Consider the following 27,546-nt stretch of genomic DNA (forward strand, 5'->3'; position numbering starts at 1 on the left):
TTTCGGTTTAATATATTATTTGTTTTGATTTTAAATCATAGTTTATGTTTTAAGGTCTTTGATCATAGTCCCTTTATACTGCTTCTGATGTTTGCCAGCTGAGAAATGTAAAATTCATTATAAAAATGGGCTGTTTGGTTTAAAGTTGCACCATGTTAAATCTCCATTTGTTGGGGAAAATAAAAAGATTGAGCAGTGGCTTTAAACTGAGGTAGTGAATCAGAATTACTGGGGGAGTTTTTACAAAATACACATGCCTGAACCATGACTTAGAGATTTTCAGTCAGTAAATTCGGAGTGGGACCCAAGCATATGTGTGTTTTGAAAATGCTTGCTCAGTGATTCTGATATACACCTTCAGTTCAGAACTGCTGCGGTATAGGAATGTTTTCTGCATTTTCTGATTATCTCCAGTAGGGAGAGTTGAACTGAATAGTACTTCATCCTCCCCCTGCCACAGCCTCCAACGCACACATACACCAGCAGGGGTAACTCATGTGAACAGTAAGTCAAATGAAAAACAAAAAAGTTAATTGGAAAGGCAAGAGAAACATAGAAAAAGGGACTTATAGAAAGCATAATGTAATATGATTGATAAAAGTTGAAACATGTATAAGTGTAAATTTATTGAAGTCCCAGTTAAAAGACAAAGATTATAAGACTGGATTAAAAAATTCAGCTGAGGGATGCCTGGGTGGCTCAGTTGGTTAAGCTTCTGCCTTTGGCTCAGGTCATGATCCAGGGTTCCTTGCTCAGCGGGGAGCCTGCTTCTCCTTCTCCCTCTGCTGCTCCCCCTGCTTGTGCTCTCTCTTTCTCTCTCTGACAAATTAATAAATAAAATCTTTAAAAAAAAGGTTCCACTTAGATGTAATGAACACTGGGTGTTACATAAGACTGATGAATCACTGAACTCTACCTCTAAAACTAATAATACTCCATATGTTAATTAATTGAATTTAAATTAAAAAATTTAAAAAACGAAAAAATAAAAAATAAAATAAAAAAATTAGCTAACATGAAGGAAGCTGAGACAGCTGTGTTAATATTAGATAAAATAAACTTCAGGACAGAGGGCAGTTTAGACTACATTTTCTGGCTGGAGTACAATTAAATGAGAGGTCAACAACAAAAAATATATTTAAAAAACCCTACAAAATTTCCATTTGTTTGGAAATTTTAAAACACTTCTAAATAACTCCTGGATCAAAGAAGAAATCATACTGGAAATTAAAAATTCTTTTTTTAAAAGATTTTATTTATTTATTTGAGAGAGAGAGAGCACTTGTGCATGAACAGGGGGGAGGGTCAGAGGAAGAGGGAGAAGCAGACTCCTAGCTAAGCAGACAGCCTGAGGCTATGCGGGACTTGATCCCAGGACCTTGGGATCATGACCTGAGCTGAAGGCAGATGGTTAACTGACTGAGCCACCCAGGCACCCGGAAATTTAAAATTCTTAAAATCAAACAGTAATAAAAATATATTAAACTTTGTAGGATACAATGAAAGTAATATTTTGAGAAAAGTCTTAAATATTTATTATAGTAGAAAAGAAAGCAGAGAATTAATAAGCAATGGTCCAACTTAAGAATTCAGTTATATAACTGGGTATTTACCCAAAGAAAACAAAAACACTGTTTTGAAAAGATACATGCACTCCTGTGTTCATTGCAGTGTTATTTACAATAGCCAAGATATGGAAGCAATCCAAGTATCCCTTGATAGATGAATGGATAAAGATGTGGTGTGTACACACACACACACACACACACACACACACAGACACACACGGAGTCATAACAATGGATGAGATCTTGCTATTTGCAACAACATGGATGGACCTAGAGGGTATTATGCTAAGTAAATACAGAGAACAAATGGTTGCCAGGGGAGGGGAGGGTAGCTTTGGCAAAACAGTGAAGGGGAGTGGGAGATACAGGCTTCCAGTTATTGAGTGAATAAGTCAGGGGATAAAGATACAGCATAGGGCATATAGTCAGTGGTACTGTAATAGTGTTGTATGGTGACAGATGGGCTATACTGTGTGAACATAGCATAATGTATAGAGTTGTTGAATCACTATGTTGTTCACCTGAAACTAATGTAACAGTGTGTGTCAGCTATACTTCAATAAAAACAAACAAACAAAACCCCCCAAACCTAAAATACATTAGTTTTAATTTGGTTTACCTACAAATAAGTCACATTGAGTATTTTCAATGCTGAAGGAGAATTTATTCAGGTAATTATAGATTAGCTTTTTTTTTTTTTAATGCAACAGGCCAGTAAATTCAGCTTAACATAGTTAAAAAGAAGTCAGTTATGTAAAAAGAAAAAAAATTACCAATAATTCCACCAACATTTTTGTATATGTCATTCCCATCTCTCTGTATATTACTTCTTTGAAGTAGAAATGTGATTATATTTTGTGATATTCTTGTTTCACTTAATAGCATAATCACATTTTCATGTAATCAAAGAAAATCAAAGAGTTTTCATTACTTACAGTGACTGCATGGTTTTCCGTTGCATTCATTACCATAATTTTTCAAATCATGTATTTGATCTCTCCCTTTCCCACATCCTCCCATAAAAACTTGTATGCACACTGATGAAATAATGTCCTTGTTGATAAATCTCCATGCAAAAATTCTTGGTGTTTTCTTAGGATAATTCTTAGAAGTAGAATTTTTGGATTAAAGAGTTAGCATAATTATAAAACTTTTCATATAATGTCTAGAAGTTAAACAATTTTTAAAATTTTATTTACTTTTTAGAGACATTGTCATTTGGAGCTGGGGCTGGGGTTTGGCTCTACAGTAACCTTTCTGACAGTGGTTGGAGGAATCATTTTCACTTCTTAGATGGAACCTGTATAAAATTGTAATTTATTTTATTTTATTTTTTTTAAAGATTTTATTTATTTATTTGAGAGAGAGAGAGACTGAGAGAGAGAGCACATGAGAGGGGGGAGGGTCAGGAGGGTCAGAGGGAGAAGCAGACTCCCCGCTGAGCAGGGAGCCCGATTCGGGACTCGATCCAGGGACTCCAGGATCACGACCTGAGCCGAAGGCAGTCGCCCAACCAACTGAGCCACCCAGGTGCCCTAAAATTGTAATTTAAAAAAATCTATTAATTTTGCATTCATTTAAAGCTGAGAGTCCGTGAATTTTATAATCTGAGCTCAGCATGGCAAATTACAGTGATAATCAGACTGTTGTCATTTGTTTAGTGAATGTTTTGAAGTGGATACATCATTTTTATCTCTTGCTTTAGCAGGTCCTTACTTCAATCCCCGCTCTCGGCAGAGAATCCCGCGTGATCTGGCCATGTGTGTTACTCCCAGCGGCCAGTTTTACTGCTCCATGTGTAATGTTGGGGCTGGTGAAGAGATGGAGTTCCGGCAGCATTTAGAGAGCAAGCAACATAAAAGCAAGGTGTCTGAACAGCGGTACAGAAACGAGATGGAGAATCTAGGATATGTATAGTGGTCGTTGTATTCAGATAGAGCAGCTTTTCCTGCCTGTTGTTTGCCTTCTGTCAATATGCCCTGCTTTTGTGGTCCTTTTGATCTGAGTCCATTCCTCTGCTTAATGTTAATACGTGTAACCTGCAGTGGTACCATGAGATGTCAAAACTGGGGAAGGAAAAGAATGTGCTTCTTAGGTCATGATGCGTTTTCAGGTCAGTTGTGTTGAGTTACTTAGAGCATGTGACCTACCTACCCCACGAGAAATAACTTTTTATCTTGACCAAGTTCTGGTCAACTAGTAGCCTGATCACTTAGAGCTTTAACTATTTAAAAACTTCACCTTCTTTTGCAGTTTTAGTTTTATGTACTGTTAAGTAAAGAATTTTATTGATTCCTTCAGATAACGGTAAAAACTGGTAAGCAGAGATTTTGGTTTCCCAAGTTTTCTTTGGAACCACCTCAACGCAATGCCTTGCCAGTAGGATATACGATTATAAGCAGCATTAGGGTCTTTCCCAGTACGTGTTTTCCCCTTGTCTTCCCATTATTGATTGAAATGCAGATTTTCTTGGATTCATACACTTCCAGTGTGCTTGTAGACTTCCAAATGGTGAAATTTCATTTTCATTTGTGGATTTCACACATTTAAATGTGGGCTTCTTCCTTCCTCCCCCCTTCCCCCACCCTGCCCCAGTTGAATTAGCTTGTTTAATAGGCTCATTTTCATGCCCCAGCTATGTTGTGAGCTTTCCAAGCCCCCTGTTCCAATATCCAATGTGTTTAAGATAGATATGCTATTTTTTTAAAAAATATTTTTCAGGTGGTTTTGGGAAATGTAAAGATGTGTTTGATTTTTCAATTTAGAGTTATTCATTGATAATAATGTACTTATATGATGGTCTCGATTTTAAGTTCAGATCTCTTGATATTTGTTTTGGCAGACTTTTTGAATGAACTGATCCTTAGGGTTTATTTACATTCTTTCCTGTCTTGCCAGTTGGTTGGTTGCCCTGAAAAATACTACCCCCTTCCTGTTTCATAGATAGAGAGGAGTTTAAAAAAAAAAAAAAAGTTAACCAGATTTTAGTATCATCATTTCCATAGTAAAATACATGAACTTTGGTTTCCTTCTTTATAATTCAGCTTCCTTGAAAGGTCATAGAAATACATTATGGATTACTTTGGTATCTGATAATTATAACAGTATTATTATTATTATTATTATTTTTTTAAATAAGCTCTAGTGTATGGCTAGATAAACGAATGGAGTACCCTATGAACTTTCATTAGTTGTATTTTATCTACGTACTATATTTACATGGATAAGACTGGTGCTCATCCATACTTTTTTTGAAAGGCCACATCCACCAGGAAGTTTATAATGAGTAGTATCTTTGCACTATGGTCAACTCACATTTGATTGCTTTTATTACTAATTAAAAATGAAACTCCTATTATTCTTTGAGAATTCTATAGGCAAAGAGATGGGGAGAAGGAAATTATAATCATCATTCCTTTCCTTTAATCTTTATGAACAGTTTTTGAGCAACCTAGATCCATATTTAAAATTCAGTTTTGGGATAACCACTGGTAAAATATCAAGTTGCTCTTCTGTTGAAGTGGTGGTTTTTTGAAAAATAGAACCTACATTTTTTTTTTCCCTCCCAGAAACAGGAGAATGAAATAACATTATTGAGATTCTATCTAGAACTGTGACTCTGAGTATAATAATCCTTTTATACAATCGATTAATTTAGGGCAATTTAGAACTTATTTTATTGGTCAGTAGGTTACTCATTTTGCTGCTAAGTATAACTTGTGGGTAGAATTTAATATTACAGTGCTGGCCACTTGGTTCTATAATTATTTAAAAATCTTATTTTTCCCCTTTGTAGTCTGTGTGTGTGTGTATATATATATACGCATATATGTATGTATATATACACACATATATACACACATACATGTATATTTATGTGATACCATAGAGAAGATTTCATTGGATCCTTATTTCAGGTAATAGTAAAAGATCGTGGATAAGAATTTACAGTTTGTAAAAGTGGCATTTTTCCACTTTCAGTTTTTCCTTTGCAAACAAAATTGAAGGATTTCCCCCACTCTCCCCACTTAACAATTTTGTTACATATATACAAAAAGCAGTGGACTTAAAGGCCTTGATATTTTTCCTGGCCTTGCATATTCAGGTTTCCAATCTCCCAGTGCCCTTAATGGATGTTATGAATGCATAAATGCATTTTCTTTAAAGAAAAAAGTTAGATTTATAGTGTTATTTCTTACTTGTTCTATTTCTTTGCACTAAAAAAGAGCTGTGTTTGTTTTATATGACACTTTAGATACCATATTGCCTACAATAACTCGGTTTGTTCCTTAATTCCCAAACTGTAGGAAGTTGATAACTTCCATGATCATTTATAGAGGTTACATACACATCCCCCCCCCAAAAAAAAAATCGCAAATCTCTATGACAGTGGGTTATTTTGAGCTTGTTACCTTGCAGTATTCTCCTGTGCTCCATAGGTGATACAAAGGTGACAGAGGTTGTCAGAAAGGAAATACCTAAATAAATACATGTCTGCATGGTACAGTTTCTCATCTTCATGCATTCCTATTAGACAGTGTTTTTTCCCTGTTGAAGAAGGCCATTATTACCACCATAGTCAGTGATACGTGATCTCCGTTGGTTTCCTTTTGTGCAGTCCAGTCCTGCTTTGTAATGTGCTCTAGAATCTGCACCCTGTGCTGCCCAGGAGTCACGTTAGTATCTTTTTATATGCTGTATACAAGGACGGACAGAGGCCTAAACAATGGAAGACCTTTAGTCAAGTCAATAGATTTTAGTAATCATCCGCAAGAACTCATAGCATCCAAGTCTCTTTTCTCTGTGAATATCTCTGTGTAAGTTGTCATTTGAAGTCCATGTTAGAAGATAACAATTAGAAACTCTTCTTAAGATATTGAGGGCCAAGAAGTTGTAAAGGAAAAATTCCATGTTCCAATTAAAAGATTGGACTGCCTATGCAGCGTTTGAAGTGTTTTTTTCAACAAGTTAAGCTACAAAACGGAGTGTACCATGTAAATCCTTTTGGCTCCACACTGAACAGAAAATACTTTGTTGGTCTTGTCTTTGTATATCATGTACTACAACTTGTAAATATGTGCATGTTTTTTATTACATTTGTCTGCTTGTCTCTTATTGCACTGAATTCTGCAAGATGCATAATATTTTATACTGTTCATTTAGAAAAAGTTCCTTCTCCAACTCTTCCTCATTATTTCCCCTCCTAATGAGTCTTAGAAAACCATTTAGGATTTTTTGAAACTCTAAGATTGAATGAAGAATCATGGCTGTCTGAGACCATTCTTACGTTCCTCTGACTTACACAGCTGAGGGGAAGCATGAGATCTTCCTTCCACCTTATTTTATAGAACTGATATCTTATAGTTACTGTCTACACTTTCAATGAGGGGAATGGGAGAAATATGTTTGAGCAAACATATATTTGCTTAAATCTTCCTCTGTAGATAGATTCTAAGGATTAGCGGTGGGATTTATGACTCCTTCACTCCTGAGTTGGCTGGGACTGTGAGCAACGACAGTTTGAGGACTGTCCAGTGACCTGTGTAAAATGAGTCTTGCTTGTGTCAGGGGAGACATAACTGTTGGGCATGGTATCCTCTACAGAGAGGCCTAGGGATGGTGTGAAACCTGTTTTGTTTCCCTGATATTGGAACGTAGGCTGAAAGTGCTCTCTAAAGAACTTGGTGAGGCATATATAAGACAATAGAACTTTAGAAATAGAAATATTTTGTCAATATAGGCAAAAGTTTAGTGCAGGCTTTTGAACAAATGCTTAAGAAATATTCCACCTTACCAACTATTTTTTTTTTTTTAACCAGCCAAATTATTGTTCAGGAGTTTCGTACATAATAGTGTTTTGTTGTTGCTTTTGTTTTTTGGGGGTTTTTCTTGGCTGTAGACCTCTCTCATCGGAAGCTGTTACTGGCAGTCTAGCTGAATGGACAAATAGCTGTGTAAATAGCTTCTCATATGACGTTTCTGCTGATAGCTGTTTGACTTTTTCTTCCCATTATGAATGGGAGGATCATTTGTAAATTCCCTTTCTGGGTAGCTACCAAAAAAAAAAAAAATACTGGCTTATGGTCCCATGTGACCCTGTCCCCATTAAGCCCAGAATATGAGTGCCTTTAGCAGGTTTTAGCATTTCACAGAGAGAAGAGATGATAGAATTATTGCCATTAATCAGAATTCATAAAACAGAAGCTTGGAATAGCAAAGGTCTGTGTAAATTCTGCATTCTGCATTTTTTTTTTTTTTTTTTTGGCCTAATGCGATTTCAATTTGAAACTGAGTAAAACTGTTAACATTATTGATCAGGAACCATACACCCTGAAAATAAATCCAGTTGTCCCAGGCTGACAATAGTCATAGATTATTTTTCACCTTGATCTGTGTTGCCTTTATATTTAGTGAATAGTAGTATGGTGGATTGGGAAGGGCTTGACGCTGATATTTGGAAAAACTTTATTCCAGTGGTCTTTTCAAAACTTGTCTATTCTGTAGGGAGGAGAGAATTATTTACTTGCAAATGAGGTGTGTGAAGAAGAGACTGTCTTTTCCACAATACTTACTGTGTTAGTTCATCTCTATGTTAAAGAAAGGATCTTCAGAAATTGGGTTTGAGGCCTTAAGCAAAAATTCCCACTTCAGTTAATTTACAATTCTAAATTGCCTGAGTCTTTAAAACACACTGCTAAATTAATTTTATTGTAGAAAGAGTAACATTTCCCTCAACATTTTATTATGAAAAATTTTAAACATACATTGGAGTCAAATTTTTTTTTACAATATATCCACCAGTAAATTCTAACATCAACACTTTACTAGGCTTGTATTACCACATATCTGTCCATCCCTCTATCCATCCATCCATGGAGTTTTTAAAAATATATATTTCAGTGTGAATTTCAGACAATACATTTCCCTTAAATACTTCAGCATAGGTGTCATTAACTAGAGTTTATTATCTGTTTAATATGACTATCTTTTAAAAAGCAGTGTATGAAGTTGATAACTGGAACCAAATAACATACATTATTTTCTCTTGTGGACTTTAGCCTTCTGGTTTCTGTTTTTATGTGTGCTTAGCGTGAAGGAAGACCACTCCTTTCCAACCTCAAGTTTTCTGGTGTTGGTCATTTTAAATGCTTGGTTGTCACACCTTTTAAAGTTCCATTAAGAATTTTTTTCTTTATCCCTCTTCTATGATATATTTTTGCTGAACTATGCAGCTTCTTTAAAATAACTGTAAGTTATGGATTGGGGTTTATTAAATCAGCTTATACCTCATTTCATTCTATGGATGCTTTTCTCCATGAAACCATGTCTCTGTCATTACTTTCACTTGCTCTACCAGCACATAGAGAGGTGGAGAAAGTCAAACCCATAGATGATTAGCTGTTTTAAACAACTCAAGAAGATTTTGTAGTTTTGAAAGTTGAAACCATTAACTTCTCTAAAGCCTTTGAATTCCCTGAGAATTGTCATTGCCCATGCTGCCTCTAGCCATAATTAGCAGGATCAAAAATGATTGTACTGTACAATGAGTTGTTGAAATTGTGAGCCTTAGTAACCATCTTTAGCTTTACTCTAGTACTGTTTAGAAAAAAAAATTTTTTTGACACATGCCTTTATTTTTATGCCAATTTTTTTTTTTTTGGACAAAATCTGAAGAATTTAAGTCACTTGCTCCAGGTCATGAAGATTCAATGGATAAGTCAGAATCGGAACTTCACTGTTCCTGATTCATATTCTTGTGCTTGTGTGATAAGCATCATGGCTTCCAAGATAACTGAACATTCCTTTGGGGACCTTAAAATGAAAGTATGTATTTTTTACTGATTATTTAGTTTTTAGGCATTTCATGATTCTTTGAACTTAAAGATTTTTTTCATGGTCATGTTCCTCATTAAGCCAATGTAATTGCTAAAAACCTCACTTCACTGTTGAATACCAACTAATAATGCAGGTTTTATCAGATTTCTTTTTGCATTTAAATAACCTTCATGATTACTCATAACTTTTTCTATGTAAGTGCTTAAGTGACCCCGTCACTAGTGAAAATAAATGTTCTATATCACTGATTCAATGTATATTCTCTACATGATATATTTTTTTAAGGAAAAGTAACCCCACGTGTCAGGATGAGTGATATCCTAGGGCAAAGCACATATAAAGTTTATTTCTACTCTGCAAATCTGGCATTTACGGGAACAAAACTCTTTTAGAGTGGCTGGTCATTGTTTTGCCTTCCTTTGGTACTTGAGCACCCTTCTGTGGTTTTGTAAATCAGTGTGTCATTTTGTAAGAATTTCATGTTGATTCTGTGTTAATTGGTGTTCACCTTGTGGTATCCTCAGCTGACCATAATAATTTAGTTTGGGTATGGTGTATCTGCTTTGAAATGCCTTACTAGAGCATGTCAGATTCTGCTCTAAAGCATTCCATGTATCTGCTAGGGCAATAAGTTGCCTCTCTTGGATGTATGCTCTAGATCCAGAAGCAAAACTGATTTTGCTTTCACTGTTAAGGTTGCATTTTAGTGTAGTTATTGTTTTAAATTAGAGAATAAAATCATAAAAAAACAAACAAGGGAGACTTTAGAACCCTTCATTTAATGGCATGGCAAACTTTTAAAACTGCTTTTGCTATTTCACTAGAAAAATATCTAGTAAAGGATATGGCTAAAAACCGCCAGCCAGAACTGTATGAAATTGGGGTTGTTTCCTAAAATTTTTTCTAAATGTCATACAGGGGTTTAACATCTGTGTATGTTGTTGGGGCTAAGTGCCAGTCACCAATTTGGAAATCTGTTTGCATTCTGGGGCTATAAAATGGCAAAAGTATCATGGGATTAAAACCAATCAGCTGTGAATTGTGAAATTGAAATTGCTTTTTTGGTTTTATTTTCTTCCGCATATTGAATATAGAAATCCAAAAGTTATTTAAAATTTACAGTGCTTATGTTGATGGCTCATTTTGGCTGTGTATCCTCACTTATGTACTGATTTCTGATAAAAGCTTGACATTATTATAACAGGTATTTTGTGTTCAATTTAATAAAACAGTTTCTGAGTCTTGTCTGCACATTGTTTTGTTCTGAGTTGGAGATCAAGGGAAAAAGATACACTGTCCGCACTGATGTGTTATTTTCAGTGCCAATGGTCAGTGGCTGTAGGTTCACCGTTCATCAGTCTGCACGTGATCTGCTGTGGACTTCTTGAACTTGTGCAGAGTATTGTCAGCTCTTGGGCTTACAGTAGACTTGACCTAACTGGTCCCACTTCTTCTTCCCTGCATCACTGGAGTTAGCCTGAGACTGGAGCGAGTTCTCAATTTTATTGATATGTTTTAAAATTTATCTTCCCTTCAAATTCTGAGAAATTTTGGGCTTAGCAGGACCATAATCACTGCTTCTGAAAATAAACACATATGAAAAGGCATCTACCCATTAATCTTTTGGGTGTTTCACATATAAAAATAATCTTATAATTAGCTTATATATACAATATATTATTGGGCTATGGTCATTTAAGAACTCTGGTTTACTCAGTGCAATGTGCTTTTGATTTTAAATGCTCATTTTAAAAAGTAGATTATAGGCCTGGGAAGGTGCTGTTATGGTTTGTTTAATCAGGATGCAAGACACATACACTTACTGTCGTGGGAAAAATTCTTGTGTCTGCACAAAAAAATGTTTCTGAATGAAGTGAATAGATCACATTGAATCTGTGTGTTGTAAAAACACTCAAGGCAGCACATTTTATTAAATCATCTCTAAGAGATTTTTAGCTTAAAAGAAAGCTATGATAATGGGCATCAAAAAATAGAGCCTTAAACCACTAGCTTTTCTTTTCTTCAGGCATTTCTGAGGATTATTTGCTGAAAATCTATTCAAGATCAATCGCTGGGTGTTACCCTTTAAAATTGTCTGTATGTAGAAGACTAGCAGTGAAATTTCCCAGTCTGTTATAAATTGATAAGATTGTAAAGAGATCAGAAATAGATCTTTTTGTGATGAGTTTTAAGATATTTATCATCTGAGTTGAGACTTAACCCATCAAATTTTATACCTTCTTGTGGGATATTCATGAACTGTTGAAATTTGGGAACTTAGAAAAAGATGAAGACAGGCAACAATTGTGCACTTTAAAAATTATTTAATAGGGATGTGATTATGAATCTTGCCCCCCCCATCACCTAAAAATACACTCCATGGTGTAGATGCATATGTGTACCTATGTGTGAGAGAAAGAGAGATGGAGATAGATGGACAGAGAGAGAAATGTGTATTAGGAGGAAATGTGTGGAAATATGTTGTATGTATGTTGTAATGAAGTATGTCCGAAGGAACAGAGGTATGTTTGCCACTGGAAGAAATAGGCTTCGTCATAGGAGTCTGTAATATCCGCTTGGCATTTTGGATGTCTTTAAGTATGTAATTAGAGCTTCAAATATGCTTTGGCTGGCAGCCATCCTTCCAGATAGAAACAAGATGTCTTTCATACTAGCTTTAATTTTTAATCTTTGCTAATGCCAGAGGCTCTTCTCTCTTCCTGTTTTTTAGAAATAGCTTACTGGGTTATAGACTTTGACCAAAGGTATCTAGTGCCACCATGTGGACTCTTTAAATCTTACAGTTAGCAGTTCAAATGTGGTTGGTACGCTACCTCGGCAGCAGGCTCTTTGGCTAAAAACCACCTAGTGGAGGAGAGGAGTTTTTAATCCATAAAGCAAGGGCAGACATCATGTCTTTAGGATAACAAGGAGTGTATTCTTTTACACCATTGGCTACTAAAGTATGCAGAATGGGAAAAGCAGTGGATTGGGAATCAGAATACATACATACGTGTGTGTGTGTGTGTGTGTGTATGATTTTTTGTGATTTTTATTTTTTTTTTTAAGATTTTATTTATTTATTTGACAGAGAGATAGCACAGATAGGCAGAGTGGCAGGCAGAGGGAGAAGCAGGCTCTCCGCCAAGCAGAGAGCCCAACGCGGGGCTCAATCCCAGGACTCTGGGATCATGACCTGAGCTGAAGGCAGACGCTCAACGACTGAGCCACCCAGGCGCCCCGATTTTTTTGATTTTTAAAAATGTCTATTTTGCTTTAAAAGAATCCATTATCCATGCACTTTTGGGCATGTGAACAGCAAACATGGAAACTAAATAGGAATAATTGTCAACGAAAGCCTCAAATTGGAAGCAAAGGACTAGAAAAATCTCTTATCAAAGGAGATTGTTAAAAATAAAAAATTACGTATGGGGCAAATGTTACCATATATGTGGAAATGATGCTGACAATACAAAAACTAAACTACAAAATGAAAAATACAAAAAGTTTTCCCAAACATAATTCATTTTGGGGAAAACAATGTTTTCTGTTTCAATAAGTTGGCAATATAGAAGTAGACATATTTTTAAGTCTTTTGTAAAATATTTCGAACATTTAGAAATAGTGTGCACTAGGATAACTTTGGGCCTATTCTGTCACCCGTGTGCTCCTGGACATACCACTTAACTCTTCAGTTATTCCAAATTGGGGTATTAAGTGTGAATTTCAGTTATTTCTTTTCATCCCTCTAGGAGAATGATGACTTAGAGAATTGATCTTTAAAAATTGGTTGCGTTTTTTTGAATAGTTAGGTCCAGAGCTTACCTCTGAACTCACGCTCCCATGTTTTCCTCCCCAGAAATGATGGCAGTTACCAGTTTCTTAGGTATTTTCGAGAGATATTCTATGCAATATGGAAGGTGGCATTGCATACACACTTTAATTTCTAGTGACCAGTGTGCCTGGGCAATCATTCCATACCAGCACATGTGGACTTTATTCTTTTTGACTGTATGGTATTCCCTCATATGATTTCCAAAATATCTTTTACTGGTCCTTCTTTGATTGTCCTCCTTGATTTTTTTTTAAACTGAAAGCTTTAAAAAATTGTGGTGAAATGAACATAATATAAACTTTATCATTTTAACCATTTTCAAGTCTGCAGTTCAGTGGCATTAAGTACACTCATACTGTTGGGCATTGTCACCACCAACCATTTCCAGAACTTTTCTCATCTTCTCATACTGAAACCCCATAATCCATTAAGCAATAGCACCCATTTCTCCCTCTCTCCAGCCCCATGGCAACCATCATTCTACTCTCTATGAGTTTAACTACTCTAGGTACCTCATCCAAGTGGGATCGTACAGTATTTGTTGTCTTGTGGCTGGTTTATTTTATTTAGCATAATATTTCCAAGGTTCATATGGTAGCATATGTCAAAATTTTCTTCCTTTTAAGGCTGAGTAATATTCCAGTGTATGTACATACCACATTTTGTTTATTCATTCATCTGTTGATGGACATTTGGGCTGCTTCACCTTTTGGCTATTGTGGATAATGTTGCTCTGAACACAAGTATACATAAATTAAAAACTTTTAAAAATTTAGCAATTATTTCAAAGATGCAAAGTATAGAAGATAATGAAATAGACACTCAGGTGCTCATCACCAAACTCTCCAGCACCATCAAATCCTAGCATTTTGCTGTATGTGTTATTTTTAGGAGAAATAAAACATGGTATCAGCTGAAGCCCGCTGTGTACCTCTCCCCAGTTCTAATATTTCTCCCTCCCCAGATAAAACACAGTCTTGAATCTGGTATTTATTATTTTCATGTATATTATTATATTAATACCATATGTACCCATAAACAATCCATAGTGTTGTTTATGCTTTCAAAACTAATGTAAATGGCATCACAATGTGCAAATGCCTTTGTGTTTTTTTCTCAACATTTTGAGATTTATCTATGATGATAGCCATAATTTATCCATTTTAAATGCTATATAGTGTTCCATTGTCTGCATATACCACAATTAATTCATCGTCCTGTTGATGGACATTTAGGTGGCTTTAAATATTTCCTTATTACAAGCAATACTGCAGTGAATGCAAGTTTTTTACATATCTTCATAGGCATCTGTGTGAAAGGCTCTAGAAACCAGATCCTTGCTACATCACCTTGGAGCTCATTAGAGATACACCATCCCAGGCCCCACTCCACACCTACTGAATTAGACCTTATCTTTAGTAAGATCTTCCTTTACGTAAGGTGCTCATAGGCATATTGAAGTTTGAGCAGTTGGTCTCAAACTTAGTGGCACATTGGAATCATCTGGGAAGTTAAAAAAAAAAAAAAGCAAAAACAGCCTTATGCCTGGGTCATATCCCCAGAGGTTCTGACTTAATTGCTCTAGGGTGTGCCCAGGTCTCTAGGGATTTTTAAAAGCTCCTTAGATGATTCTAATATGTAGCGAAGATTTAGAATGACTGCTTGGACCAATAGAACTGTGACTGCATTGTACGTGTCGCTTGGCTTTTGCTGGGATGCCACTCCAGAAAGGAGAGTTTTACCCATAATGGCCTATGTCAGGCAGGTAGAGACTATAATGGAACTTTAATCCAGGAAATTATCAAAACACTCGAGCAAATGCTTCATCCTATTTTAAGTACAATTCGTTTTTAGTCAACAGAGTCTAATTTACTTAACAAACACTTGGAAGGCACTAACTATGTATCAGATAATCTCCTAGAAAGCACTTTCTTAATACTATTTCTCTTAATATTTGTTGGAAAATTTCCTTTCCACTTTAGAAAACCTTGAAATTTTGCGTGGGATAGTGCAGTTTATCAGAAAGTCAGAAGAACCTGTTAAGAAGGAGGAAGAACGCACTCCAGGATGGTGAATCCCTCTGCTCTGTGCCCAGAGAGGCCCTGCGGCACCCGTGACTCAACCTCCAGCCTGGGACACCTGCAGAGCGAAGCTGCCCTCCGCTCATCCCACAGGGCATGTTCAGGGAGCACACAGAGCTCCTGCTTCCAGAAGGAAGATAACTCAGTACTTTGTCGTTTAGTGGTGTGAGCTTTTCTCCCCAACAGTGTATCATTGTAGTCAAAACTGGGAAAACTCCTGGGGAGGCTTGGGGCTAATTATTCATCTATCCCATCACTCTGCATTTTTGTGAATAGTTGTACAACAGAGTTCTTGAGTCACAACTGGATTTCAGAGTATATTTATGTGACCTGAAGGAACTTTCTCGGAGACAGGAAATTCTTTTTTTCCATTACTCAAATTCATGTTCAAGCACATAAGGAGACATACATACATTTTCGCTGTCTAATATTCAACACTTTTGTAAAGGGGAAATACTCCTTAAACTCCCCATTTTCCCAATCCCACTTTTTCCTTCCTAGAGGTAACTGGTATTATTAGCAGAATGCTTATCCTTCCAAGCCTTTTTCTGTGTATTTCTAAATATATTGTTTCACACTTTATGGAGAAGAATTTCTATGCCCTCTACTTGTAATATTTATTATAGTGCATCTTATTTAACCTTATACAATAATGCTGGCCAAGATGGGCAGAAATCCAAATTTTTATGTTAAGTCTCTTGACCTTGGTCTTTTGGTAATTCTCTTTCCTCTAAAACACGTTGGGGCCAAACAAAACATATCTGCAAGACAAACTCCGTGCTGCTTTGTGGCCTCTGCTTTAAGAAGGCTTTGATTTAATTCTGTAATAGAAGTAAAATTTTTGGCACTGGCTCACCAGTGAAAGTTTTAAAGCCAAATGATGTTATGATGAGATTTTATTTGGAAATGTGCCCCTTCTTCACATGCTTCGCTATTGTTCTTTGGCCCATCAGCCCATAAATTCCCAAGTGGCGACCACCTGCAATAGGGCAGTTAGGAGGGAGCATGCAGATCTGTCCTAAAATCCGGCACAGGCCCCAGTTTTCCTGATAGTGACTTTGCAAAGTCCTTGAGCCCAGAGACGAAATCCTGTTTTGCTTGCCAGCTACCAAGTGATAAAATGGTGATCACATGCAAAGAAATATGAAGCCGCTCATTCCTGTTCTTTGGTCCACTAAGAGGGACTTGGCAGGAGGGTATGTTGGTGGAATGCTCAATTGCAGAACACAATGACTATTTCCTATGGCCCCTGCTGGAAACACAAACCCATTGGCTGGGTGCTATCCTGTCAGCAATCAAAGAGTATTCCTACGAAACTAAATTCATCACTCCTGCAGAGGTGGAAGAAGGGAGCAGAGGAAGAACAGTCTCATGCTCAGCAAATGAAAATCTCCCAAGCTGCTGGTTAAGTGAGCCTCTGGCACTAGAGAACAAGGGAGTTTGGAAGCAAAAATAGAGGCACATCTCTCATCCCCAGGAAAGGCTGTGGCCCTACAGTTTTGTCCACCTAAAACAAGACATGTCTTTTAAAATATAATTCTGCAACAACAATGAACTCTTCAACATTGGTTGTCTTAATTCTCTGGAGTATGTTTAAAAAAACTTTTTTAAATGTTTTTAATTTTTTTTAAGGGTTTTATTTATTTGAAAGAGAGAGAGAGAATGAGCAGGCGGAGGGGCAGAGCGAGAAGCAGACTGCCCAGGGAGCAGGGAGCCTAACGCAGGACCCTGGGATCATGACCTGAGCCGAAGGCATACGCTTAACCAACTGAGCCACCCAGGCATCTCTGTCTAGAGTAGGTTTTTAAGCTGTATCCTGGGTGAACGAATTCACAGCTAGAATAGCACATGGTTAAATAAGAGGCTGCTTTACAACTTCCCTTCTGCTGTGAGCTGGGAGGCAGGAAGGAGGTCACTAATCTTTGTGGTACAGGTGCCTGTAAGTGTGAAAGTGTTAATGCCCTATGGGCAAATTTTGAGTAAAAAGGATCAAGAGCTAGTTGATCGGTGCGCCCCACTTTTACGTCTCAGGTGGGGAATGCGGAGGTGTGTTCTATATTAGTAATTCTACATAGCTCTTCAAGAGTCCCCGGTGGACAGGAGCCTGTTTTCCGCAACAATATTGGCTTCCTCTCCTTGTTTCACTCTTCCTGATTCCTCACTCTCATTCCTTGGGAACACCTCCTAAAATAAACGCTCCACACTTGGGCCCCCATTGCAGGCTCTGCTTTTAGGTGGGAACCGAGGCTAAGACCTCCTCCATCCCCAAATTTCCTAACCCAGCTTACTTGACGCATTCAGTTCACCTTCCTGGCTCTGGAGGCACTTGTGGCTACGACCCTGCCTTAGCGACCCCTCGAGGAACCCATCCCCTGTGTTCAACACCATGACTGCCCTGAGCAGCTAACTCCTCAAGCACTGCATGCAGTAGCAAGGCTCGTGGCTGGCGCGGTTTCCTCTGTGGGAGGCCCACTCTTGCTGCCCGCCCCCCCTCAAATTTCCTGCTACCCTCCTTTTCATGAAGCAGATTCCTACTTGATCTTCAAGGCCAGCTTCAGTTTAACTTCCTCTGTGGACCCTTCTCTAACTCGTCCACTACAAGCATCTTTAAAGGCTAAGGAGAGGTTGCTAAAGGAGAGGGAGAGATCTGCAAACGGGAAGAAGACGCTCATGGGGCAGCTCTTGTTGGAGAAGAGAATGGCATCAGGGGCGCAGCCTACCTCCAAAGAAGAAGGATCCTTCATTCTCCGGGACTGGAACAGCGATGGCAAACACTGACATATACCTACTCTGTGCCAACCTCTGTTCCAAGTGCTTTCAAAATATTTAGTCAATGTTAGCCTCTCTTCCAAGGACTTTCTGAGCTATGTATGTGTGTAATTATTGTCCCCATTTTTCAGATTAGGAAACAGAGGCACAGAAAGGTTGAGTAACTGCCCAAGATCACACAGCTGATGGGTAGTCAGGATGCCAGGTAGTTTGGTTTCAGAGTTCATGCTCTTGACCACTATGTCTTATCACTTCTTAAGGGAAGCTAACGTAGAAAATAAATACATGGGGAAAAGAGAGCCGAGGTGGTTTATGTCTGTTGGCCTACATTTTCTCAGTGAAACAGGAGACAAGGCCAGCTAATGTGACCGTAGGAGGCGGTGACCCTGTTTGAATTTGACTAGGCAGAAAAAAAAAAAAAAAAGAAGCAGGAAGAGTAAATTGGCCTTTGTCTTATTTTGCAAAAGATCCTGAACCACCAGTAATACTTTACCTGCCTCTTAGCGCATTGCCAAGTATTTGGCAACTAAACTACTTTTACCAAATGGCATCATTCCTCTTTTGTTGGTGTTCCCTGTGGCACTTCCAGAAAGCACAGTACTTGAGGCTCTGGTATGTTTTGGAAATGATAGTTACAGGATTGCACCTCACACTGTTCAGAAGCCTCAGTCCAGGAGGAGCATGCTTCTGGAGAAAGGACCTTTGCTTTTCCCAGCATTGCTGTGAACACCTAGGAAGGATTTGGTGGTATTTTGTAGTCAGGCATAGGCTGGGTGGTTTCCAGAACAGATAGGCATCAGATCTCCACGAGAATGGAAAAGACATCCCATACCTAGCAAATTCTCATCCTCGGGAGGGTGGTTTAACCACAGCAGTGCATCTCCCTGTGGAATGTGGTGGAGACCTGGAAAGTTTTGCTTCTATTTGTACTATTGCCAGCTTTATACAACCCCCTTTGAGGTTTTCATATCCTCCGCCATTAAAGAAACTTAATATCCTTGGTGTCTGTGGGAATCTTGCCACCATCGGATCACCATCCTGTGGGGACACACAACCGATTTACACAGGCAGGAATATAGTTGTGTGGAGCCATGGTAGGATAGTGTGCCTGATTTGGGGATGTAATACTCAAACTTAAGACATTTTACCAATTTAACCTAGAGCTTAAGCCGAAGTGAACAAACCAGTGTGTGGATGCATATGTGGGTAAAGTAATGGAAAAGAAAATGTGGGAGAGGGAAATGGCATTTTCCCATTTCCCCATTATGGCTGTTTTTTTCCCACATTTATTTTTGTGAAACACTTGGTCTGTCATGGTGTTGTGTCATCCTTGCCTTATTGAGAAGCCTAAAAGCCCTTCAGTGTGGCACTTACCTTTCACTCATGTGATGGTAACAGAAGGGAGGATAAGAATGAGGGATAAAAGGCAACATTCTGTGTCACTGTCAATTTCTTTCATCAATGTTTTATGGTTTTCAGAGTACAGGTCTTTCACGTCTTTTGTTAGATGTATTCCTAGGTACTTTTTTGGTGCAATTGTAAATAGGATTGTTTTCTTAATTTCTCTTTCTGCTGCTCCATTAGTAGTGCGTAGAAATGCAACTGACATCTGTATGGTGGTTTTGTATCCTGTGACCTTACTGAATTCATTTATCAGTTCTAGCAGATTTTTTTTGATGGAGTCTTTAGGGTTTTCTATATAGAGTATCATGTCATTTGCAAATAGTAGAAATTTTACTCCTTCCTTACCAATTTGGATGTCTTTTATTTCTTTATGTTGTCTGATTGCTGTGGCTAGGGCTTGCAGTACTATGTTGAATAAAAGTGGTAAGAATGGACATCCTTGTCTTGTTCCTGACCTTAGGGGAAAAGCGCTAGTTTTTCCCCACTGAGGATGATGTTAGCTGTGGATTTTTCATATAAGGCCTTTATCATGTTGAGGTATGTTCTCTCTAAACCTACTTTGTTGAGAGTTTTTATCATGAATGGATGTTGTACTTTGTCAAATGATTTTTCTGCATCTATTGAAATGATCATATGGTTTTTATCTTTTCTGTTACGGATGTGAGGTATCACATTGACTGATTTGAGAATACTGAACCATGTTTGCATCCAAGGAATAAATCCCACTTGATCATGGGAATGATTTTTTTAATGTGTTGTTGGATTCGGTTTGCTAGTATTTTGTTGAGGATTTTTCACATCTATGTTCATCAACAGACACGTGAAAAGTTGCTCAACATCAATCATCATCAGGGAACTGCAAATCAAAACTACAATGAGATATCACCTCGCATCTGTCAGAATGGCTAAAATAAAAAACATAAGAAACAACTGTTGGTGAGGATGTGGAGAAAAGGAGCCCTTGTGCACTGTTGATGGGAATGCAAACTGGGGAAGCCACTGTGGGAAACAGTATGGAGGTTCCTCAAAAAGTTAAAAATAGAATTACCTTATGATCCAGCAATCACACTGCTGGGTATTTACCCAAAGAATACAAAAACACTAATTCAAAGGGATACATGAACCCCTATGTTTATCCCCTGTGTTTATTGCAGCATTATTTACAATAGCCAAATTATGGAAGCAGCCCAAGTGTCCATCAATAGATGAATGGGTAAAGAAGACGTGGCATATATCTACAATGGAATATAATTCAGCCATGAAATCTCACCATTTGTAACAACATGGATAGAACTAGAGAGTCATAATGCTAATTGAAAAGAGTCAGAGAAAGACAAATACCATATGATTTCACTTGTATGTGGAATTTAAGAAACAAAACAAATGGGCAAAGGGAAAGAGAAAGAGGGGCCAGGGAGAGTAGAAGAGGAAGAGAGGGAGAGAGGGAGAGAAGGGGAGAGGGGGAGGGGGAAGAGAGAGAAACCAAGAAACAGACTCTTAATTATAGAGAACAAATTGATCGTTACCAAGGGGAAGGAGGGTGAGGAATTGGGTGAACTATGTGAAGGGGATTAAGGAGTGCACTTGTCGTGATGAGCACCAGGTGATGCATTCAATCGCTATATCATGCACCTGAAACTAATATAACACTGTATGTTAACTATACTGGAATTAAAGTGAGAAAGTTAATTAAAACAAGGCAACATTCTGAAAACAACCAGAGGGCTCTTTGCCCTTGGAGGCTTCTTGGGATGGAGACTGTAGTTCTCAAGCTTCAGGGTGCAGTAGAACCCCGAGTGCTTGTTCTTTAGCCCCACCTTCCATGATATGGATTAAGTAGACCAGGGCTTGAGTCCATGATTCTGCATTTTGAACACGTACTTAAGGTGAACCTGATGGAGGGAGGCCCACACTGGTTTAGAGGGAATATTTATGTTTTGTTTTAAAGGATAAGAAAATAGGGGCATCTGGTGGCTCAGTCGGTTAAGCATCTGCCTTCAGCTCAGGTCATGATCCCAGGGTCCTGGGATTGAGCCCCGCATTGGACTCCTTGCTCATTGGGAAGTCTTTTTCTCCCTCTCCCTTTGCTGCTTCCCCTGCTTGTGCTCTCTCTCTCGCTATCTCTCTGTGTCAAATAAATAAATAAAATCTTTAAAAAAAAAGATAAGAAAATAAATAAAAAGAAGGCATTGCTTTAATGCTTCAATTAACCCATTGCTGGGATTATTAAAATGAGTAGACTGGCACTATATTGATACCTCAGGTGAGTTGTAAAAGTTTGTGTTTTTGAAGATATGGTTTTCTTTGTCTTAGTTGTCAATGTTTGTTATGTGTGTTGAGTCATTCATAATATTCCCTTATTATCCTTTTGCTGACTGCAGAGTCTGTAGTGATATCCCCATTTTTATTCTTGATATTGGTAACTTGTGTCTTCTCTTTTTTTATTTTTGTCTATCTTGTTAGAGGTTTGTCAATTTTTTAAAGTTTTTATTTTAATTCCAGTTAGTTAATATACAGTGTAATATTAGTTTCAGGTGTACAATATAGTGATTCAGCACTTCCGTACATCACCTGGTGCTCATCACAGCAAGTGCACTCCTTAATCCCCATCATCTATTTCACCCATTTGTTCTCTATAGTTAAGAGTTTGTTTCTTGGTTTCACTCTCTTTCTTTCCCTTTGCTCATTTGTTTTGTTTCTTAAATTCCCCATATGAGCATATGAGTGAAATCATATGGTATTTGTCTTTCTCTGACTCTTTTCGCTTAGCATTATACTCTCTAGCTCCATCTATGACATTGAAAATGGCAAGATTTCATTCTTTTTTATGGATGAATAATATTCATTGTGTATATATACATATACCACATCTTTATCCATTCATCTATTGATGGACACTTGGGCTGCTTCCATAATTTGGCTATTGTAAATAATGCTACAATAAACATTCCTTTGAATTAGTGTTTTTGTATTCTTTGGTCAGTTTAATATATATATATTTAATATATATATATTTCACTCGAGACTTCCTCTTTGACTCATGGATTATTTAAGAGTGAAGAATGTATTAAGTTCCAAGGGTTTGGAGATTTTGTTATTTTTCTATTGTTGATTTCTAGTTTGGTAACACTTTGGTCAAAGAATAACTCTGTCTGATTTCACTTTTTTTTTTGAAAGATTTATTTATTTTGATAGAGAGCAAGAGCGCACATAAGCGGGAGGGGCAGAGGGAGAATCTGAAGCAGGCCCAGCGCAGAGTTCAACACGGGGCTCAATCTCACAAGCCGGAGATCATGACCTGAGCCGAAACCAAGAGTCGGCACTTAACCGACTGTGCCACCCAGGTGCCCCTGATTTCACTTTTTAAAAATTTGCTGAGTTGGGGGGGAGGAGCAAGATGGCAGAGGAGTAGGAGACCTAAATTTCATCTGGTCCCAGGAATTCACAGCTACAAACTCAACAGGAGATCGAAGAAAATAGCAGCAACTCTCTGAACAGAAAAGTGACCACTTTCTGGAAGGTAGGATGTGCGAAGTGAATCCGAGGCGATATTCGGGAGGATAGATGGCGGGGGAGGGGACCTCCATGGGCAGCTTCTGGCAAGTGATAGAGCTGCGGAGCACAAAATCAGAACTTTTAGAAGTCTGCTCCGCTGAGGGACGTCACTCCGGTGGCTAAGCGGGGGGTGGAGCCCTCGCGGGACAGTGTGGTCTCAGGACCCTCGGGGTCACAGGAAGACCGGGGGTGCCTGAGTGTGGCAGAGCTCCCAGGTATCGGAGCGGGGAAGCCGGCTGCAGAGACGGAGCCGAGGAGCGGGCTCTCAGCTCGGGTTGCCATAAACCTTGATCCGCAGCACAGTCGGGCTACTGCTCCTCCAGCAGGGACCCAACAAGCAGCAGATCCGGGAAGACTCCCCTTCCACCCCCGGGAGGAGTGGTGTGGGAGTGCACTGCAGGGATCTGCTGGGTTTGGAGACTCCACACCAAGTCGGGTGCCAGAGATAGAAACGCTAGGTCACAGGCCGGGTGAGCACGGAGTGCGGCAGGAGACTGGGGAGACGGGAGTGATTGACTGCTTTTCTCTGGGGGCGCACTGAGGAGTGGGGCCCCGAGTTCTTGGCTCCTCCGGGCAGAGACTGGGAAGCCGCCATTTTCACTCTCTTCCTCCAAAGCTGTACGGAAAGCTTGCAGGGAACAAAAGCTCCTGAGAGCAAACCCCAGCAGATTACTTAGCCCGGACCGGCAAGGGCAGGGCAATTCCGCCTCCCACAAAGACATTTGGGAACCATGGCAACAGGCCCCTCCCCCAGAAGATCAGCAAGAACAGCCAGCCAAGACCAAGTTTACCAATCAATGAGAACGGCAGAACTCCAGCGCTAGGGGAATAATGCACATAGAATCCATGGCTTTTTTACCATGATTCTTTAGTCTTCCAAAGTTATTTTTTTTTAACTTTTTTTTTTTGAATTTTTCTTTTTCCCTTTTTCAACCAACATCTTATCAGTCCCTTTTTTAAAAAACATTTTTATTTTTCATTTTTAGAGTCATATTCTATCCGTTCAGAGTAGATACCCTTATTTTTGGCATATATATATATAAGTTGTTCTCTTTTTAAAATTTTGAGATAGTTTCTTCTAACAGATCAAAATATACCCTAAATCTCTAGTGTATGGCTTTGTTCTAGTCTCCTGCCTGACCACATTCTCTCCTTTTTTTTTTTTAAATTCTCTTCTTTCTTTTTATTTTTCTTTTAAAGATTTTATTTATTTATTTGACAGAGAGACACAGCGAGAGCAGGAACACAAGCAGGGGGAGTGGGAGAGGGAGAAGCAGGCTTCCCGCCGAGCAGGGAGCCCGATGCGGGGCTCGATCCCAGGACCCTGGGATCATGACCTGAGCCGAAGGCAGATGCTTAATGACTGAGCCACCCAGGCGCCCCTATTCTTTCTTTTTTCAACCAACTTCTTATCTTATCAATTCCTTTTATAAAATCTTTTATAATTTTCATCTTTACAGTCATATTCCATCCCTTCATTGCATTTACCCTTACTTTTGTACCTATATAAGTTTTTCTTTCTTTAAAATTTTGGGAGGCACTTTCTTCTAACAGACCAAAATATGCCCAAAATCTAGTGTGTGGCACTGATCTATGCACTAGCCTGATCAGATTTGATCATATTCTGGTTTTTTGTTTGTTTGTTTGTTTTTATCTTTTTCTTTTTCTTTTTTCTTTTTTCTTTCTTTCCCTTTCTTTCCCCCCGGTTTCAGGTCTCTTCTGATTTGTTTAGTGTATATTTTTCTGGGGACGTTGTTACCCTGTTAGCATTTTGTTCTCTCATTCATCTATTCTCCTCTGGACAAAATAACAAGATGGAAAAAATCACCTCAAAAAAAGAACAAGAGGCAGTACCGACTGCCAGGGACCTAATCAATACAGACATTAGTAAGATGTTGGAACTAGAGTTCAGAATGATGATTTTAAAGATACTAGCTGGGTTTGAAAAAAGCATGGAAGATATTAGAGAAACCCTTTCTGGAGAAATAAAAGAACTAAAATCTAACCAAGTCAAAATCAAAAAGGCTATTAATGAGATGCAATAAAAAATGGAGGCTCTAACTGCTAGGATAAATGAGACAGAGGGAGGAGAGAATTAGTGATATAGAAGACCAGATGATGGAGAATAAAGAAGCTGAGAAAAAGAGAGATAAACAACTACAGGATCATGAGAGCAGAATTCAGGAGATAAGTGATACCATAAGATGAAACAATATTAGAATAATTGGGATCCCAGAAGAAGAAAGAGAGAGAGGGGCAGAAGGTATATTGGAGCAAATTATAGCAGAGAACGTCCTTAATTTGGGGAAGGAAACAGGCATCAAAATCCAGGAGGCACAGAGAACCCCCCTCAAAATCAATAAAAATAGGTCAACACCCCGACATCTAATAGTAAAACTCACGAGTCTCAGAGACAAGGAGAAAATACTGAAAGCAGCTCGGGAGGAGAGATCTGTAACTACAATGGTAGAAACATTAGATTGGCAACAGACCTACCCAGAGAGACCTGGCAGGCCAGAAAGGACTGGCAGGATATAGCAGGGCACTAAATGAGAAAAATATGCAGCCAAGAATACTATATCCAGCTAGGCTGTCATTGAAAATAAAAGGAGAGATAAAAAGCTTCCAGGACAAACAAAAACTAAAGGAATTTGCAAACATGAAACGAGCCCTACAAGAAATTTTGAAAGGGGTCCTCTAAGCAAAGAGGGAGCCTAACATAGACCAGAAAGGAACACAGACAATATACAGTAACAGTCACCTTATAGGCAAACAATGGCACTAAATTCATATCTCTAAATAGTTACCCTGAATGTAAATGGGCTAAATGCCCCAATCAAAAGACACAGGGTATCAGATTGGATAAAAAAACAAGACCCATCGATATGCTGTCTGCAAGAGACTCATTTTAGACCCAAAGACACCCTCAGATTGAAAGTGAGGGGGTGGAAAACCATTTACCATGCTAATGGACACCAAAAGAAAGCTGGGGTGGCAATCCTTATATCAGACAAATTAGATTTTAAGCCAAAGACTATAATAAGAGATGAGGAAGGACATTATATCATACTTAAAGGGTCTATCCAACAAGAAGATCTAACAACTGTAAATATCTATGCCCCTAACATGGGAGCAGCCAATTATATAAGCCAATTAATAACAAAAGCAAAGAAACACATTGACAACAATACAATAATAGTGGGGGACTATAACATCCCCCTCACTGAAATGGACAGATCATCTAAGCAAAAGATCAACAAAGAAATAAAGGCTTTAAATGACACACTGGACCAAACGGACTTCACAGATATATTCAGAACATTCCATCCCAAAGCAACAGAATACACATTCTTCTCTAGTGCCCATGGAACATTCTCCAGAATAGATCACATCCTAGGTCACAAATCAAGTCTCAACTGGTACCATAAGATTGGGATCATTCCCTGATATTTTTGGACCACAATGTTTTGAAACTAGAACTCAATCACAAGAGGAAAGTCAGAAAGAACTCAAATACATGGAGGCTAAAGAGCATCCTACTAAAGAATGAATGGGTCAACCAGGAAATTAAAGAAGAATTAAAAAAATTCATGGAAACCAATGAAAATGAAAACACAACTGTTCAAAATCTTTGGGATTCAGCAAAGTCAGTCCTAAGAGGAAAGTATATAGCAATACAAGCCTTTCTCAAGAAACAAGAAAGGTTTCAAATACACAACCTAACCTTACACCTAAAGGACTTGGAGAAAGAACAGCAAATAAAGTCTAAACCCAGCAGAAGAAGAGAAATAATAAAGATGAGAGCAGAAATCAATGAAATAGAAACCAAAAGAACAGTAGAACAGATCAACAAAACTAGGAGCTGGTTCTTTGAAAGAATTAACAAGATAGATAAACCCCTGGCCAGACTTATCAAAAAGAAAAGAGAAAGGACCCAAATAAATAAAATCATGAATGAAAGAGGAGAGATCACAACCAACACCAAAGAAATACAAACAATTATAAGAACATATTATGAGCAACTCTACGCCAGCAAATTAGATAACCCTGAAGAAATGGATGCATTCCTAGAGATGTATCAACTACCAAAACCGAACCAGGAAGAAATAGAAAACCTGAACAGACCTATAACCACTAAGGAAATTGAAGCAGTAATCCACAATCTCCCAACAAACAAGAGCCGAGGGCCAGATGGCTTCCCAGGGGAATTCTACCAAACATTTAAAGAAGAATTAATACCTATTCTTCTGAAACTGTTCCAAAAAATAGAAATGGAAGGAAAACTTCCAAACTCATTTTATGAGGCCAGCATTACCTTGATCCCAAAATGAGACAAAGACCCCATCAAAAAGGAGAATTACAGACCAATATCCTTGATGAACATGGATGCAAAAATTCTCACCAAAATACTAGCCAATAGGATCCAACAGTACAGTAAAAGGATTATTCACCATGACCAAGTGGGATTTATCCCTGGGTGCAAGGTTGGTTCAACATC

At 38.3% G+C, this 27,546-nt stretch overlaps 1 protein-coding gene across 3 annotated transcripts in view; it reads left to right on the forward strand.

The window, feature by feature from the left end:
- Positions 1-10,651, forward strand: part of ZMAT3 (zinc finger matrin-type 3) — a 32,130-nt gene extending 21,479 nt beyond the window's left edge. For 2 of the 3 annotated variants that reach the window (XM_036087507.2, XM_036087510.2), the window contains exon 6: positions 3,274-10,651. In XM_036087507.2, the coding sequence (XP_035943400.1) occupies positions 3,274-3,485 (212 nt within the window). In that variant the 3' untranslated portion in view covers positions 3,486-10,651. The remainder of the gene's footprint in view (positions 1-3,273) is intronic. The other variant, XM_036087511.2, reaches the window with a different exon arrangement.
- Positions 10,652-27,546: the final 16,895 nt, after the last annotated feature.

This window comes from Halichoerus grypus, chromosome 1 (genome assembly GCF_964656455.1).
Source record: "Halichoerus grypus chromosome 1, mHalGry1.hap1.1, whole genome shotgun sequence".
Lineage (NCBI taxonomy): Eukaryota > Metazoa > Chordata > Mammalia > Carnivora > Phocidae > Halichoerus > Halichoerus grypus.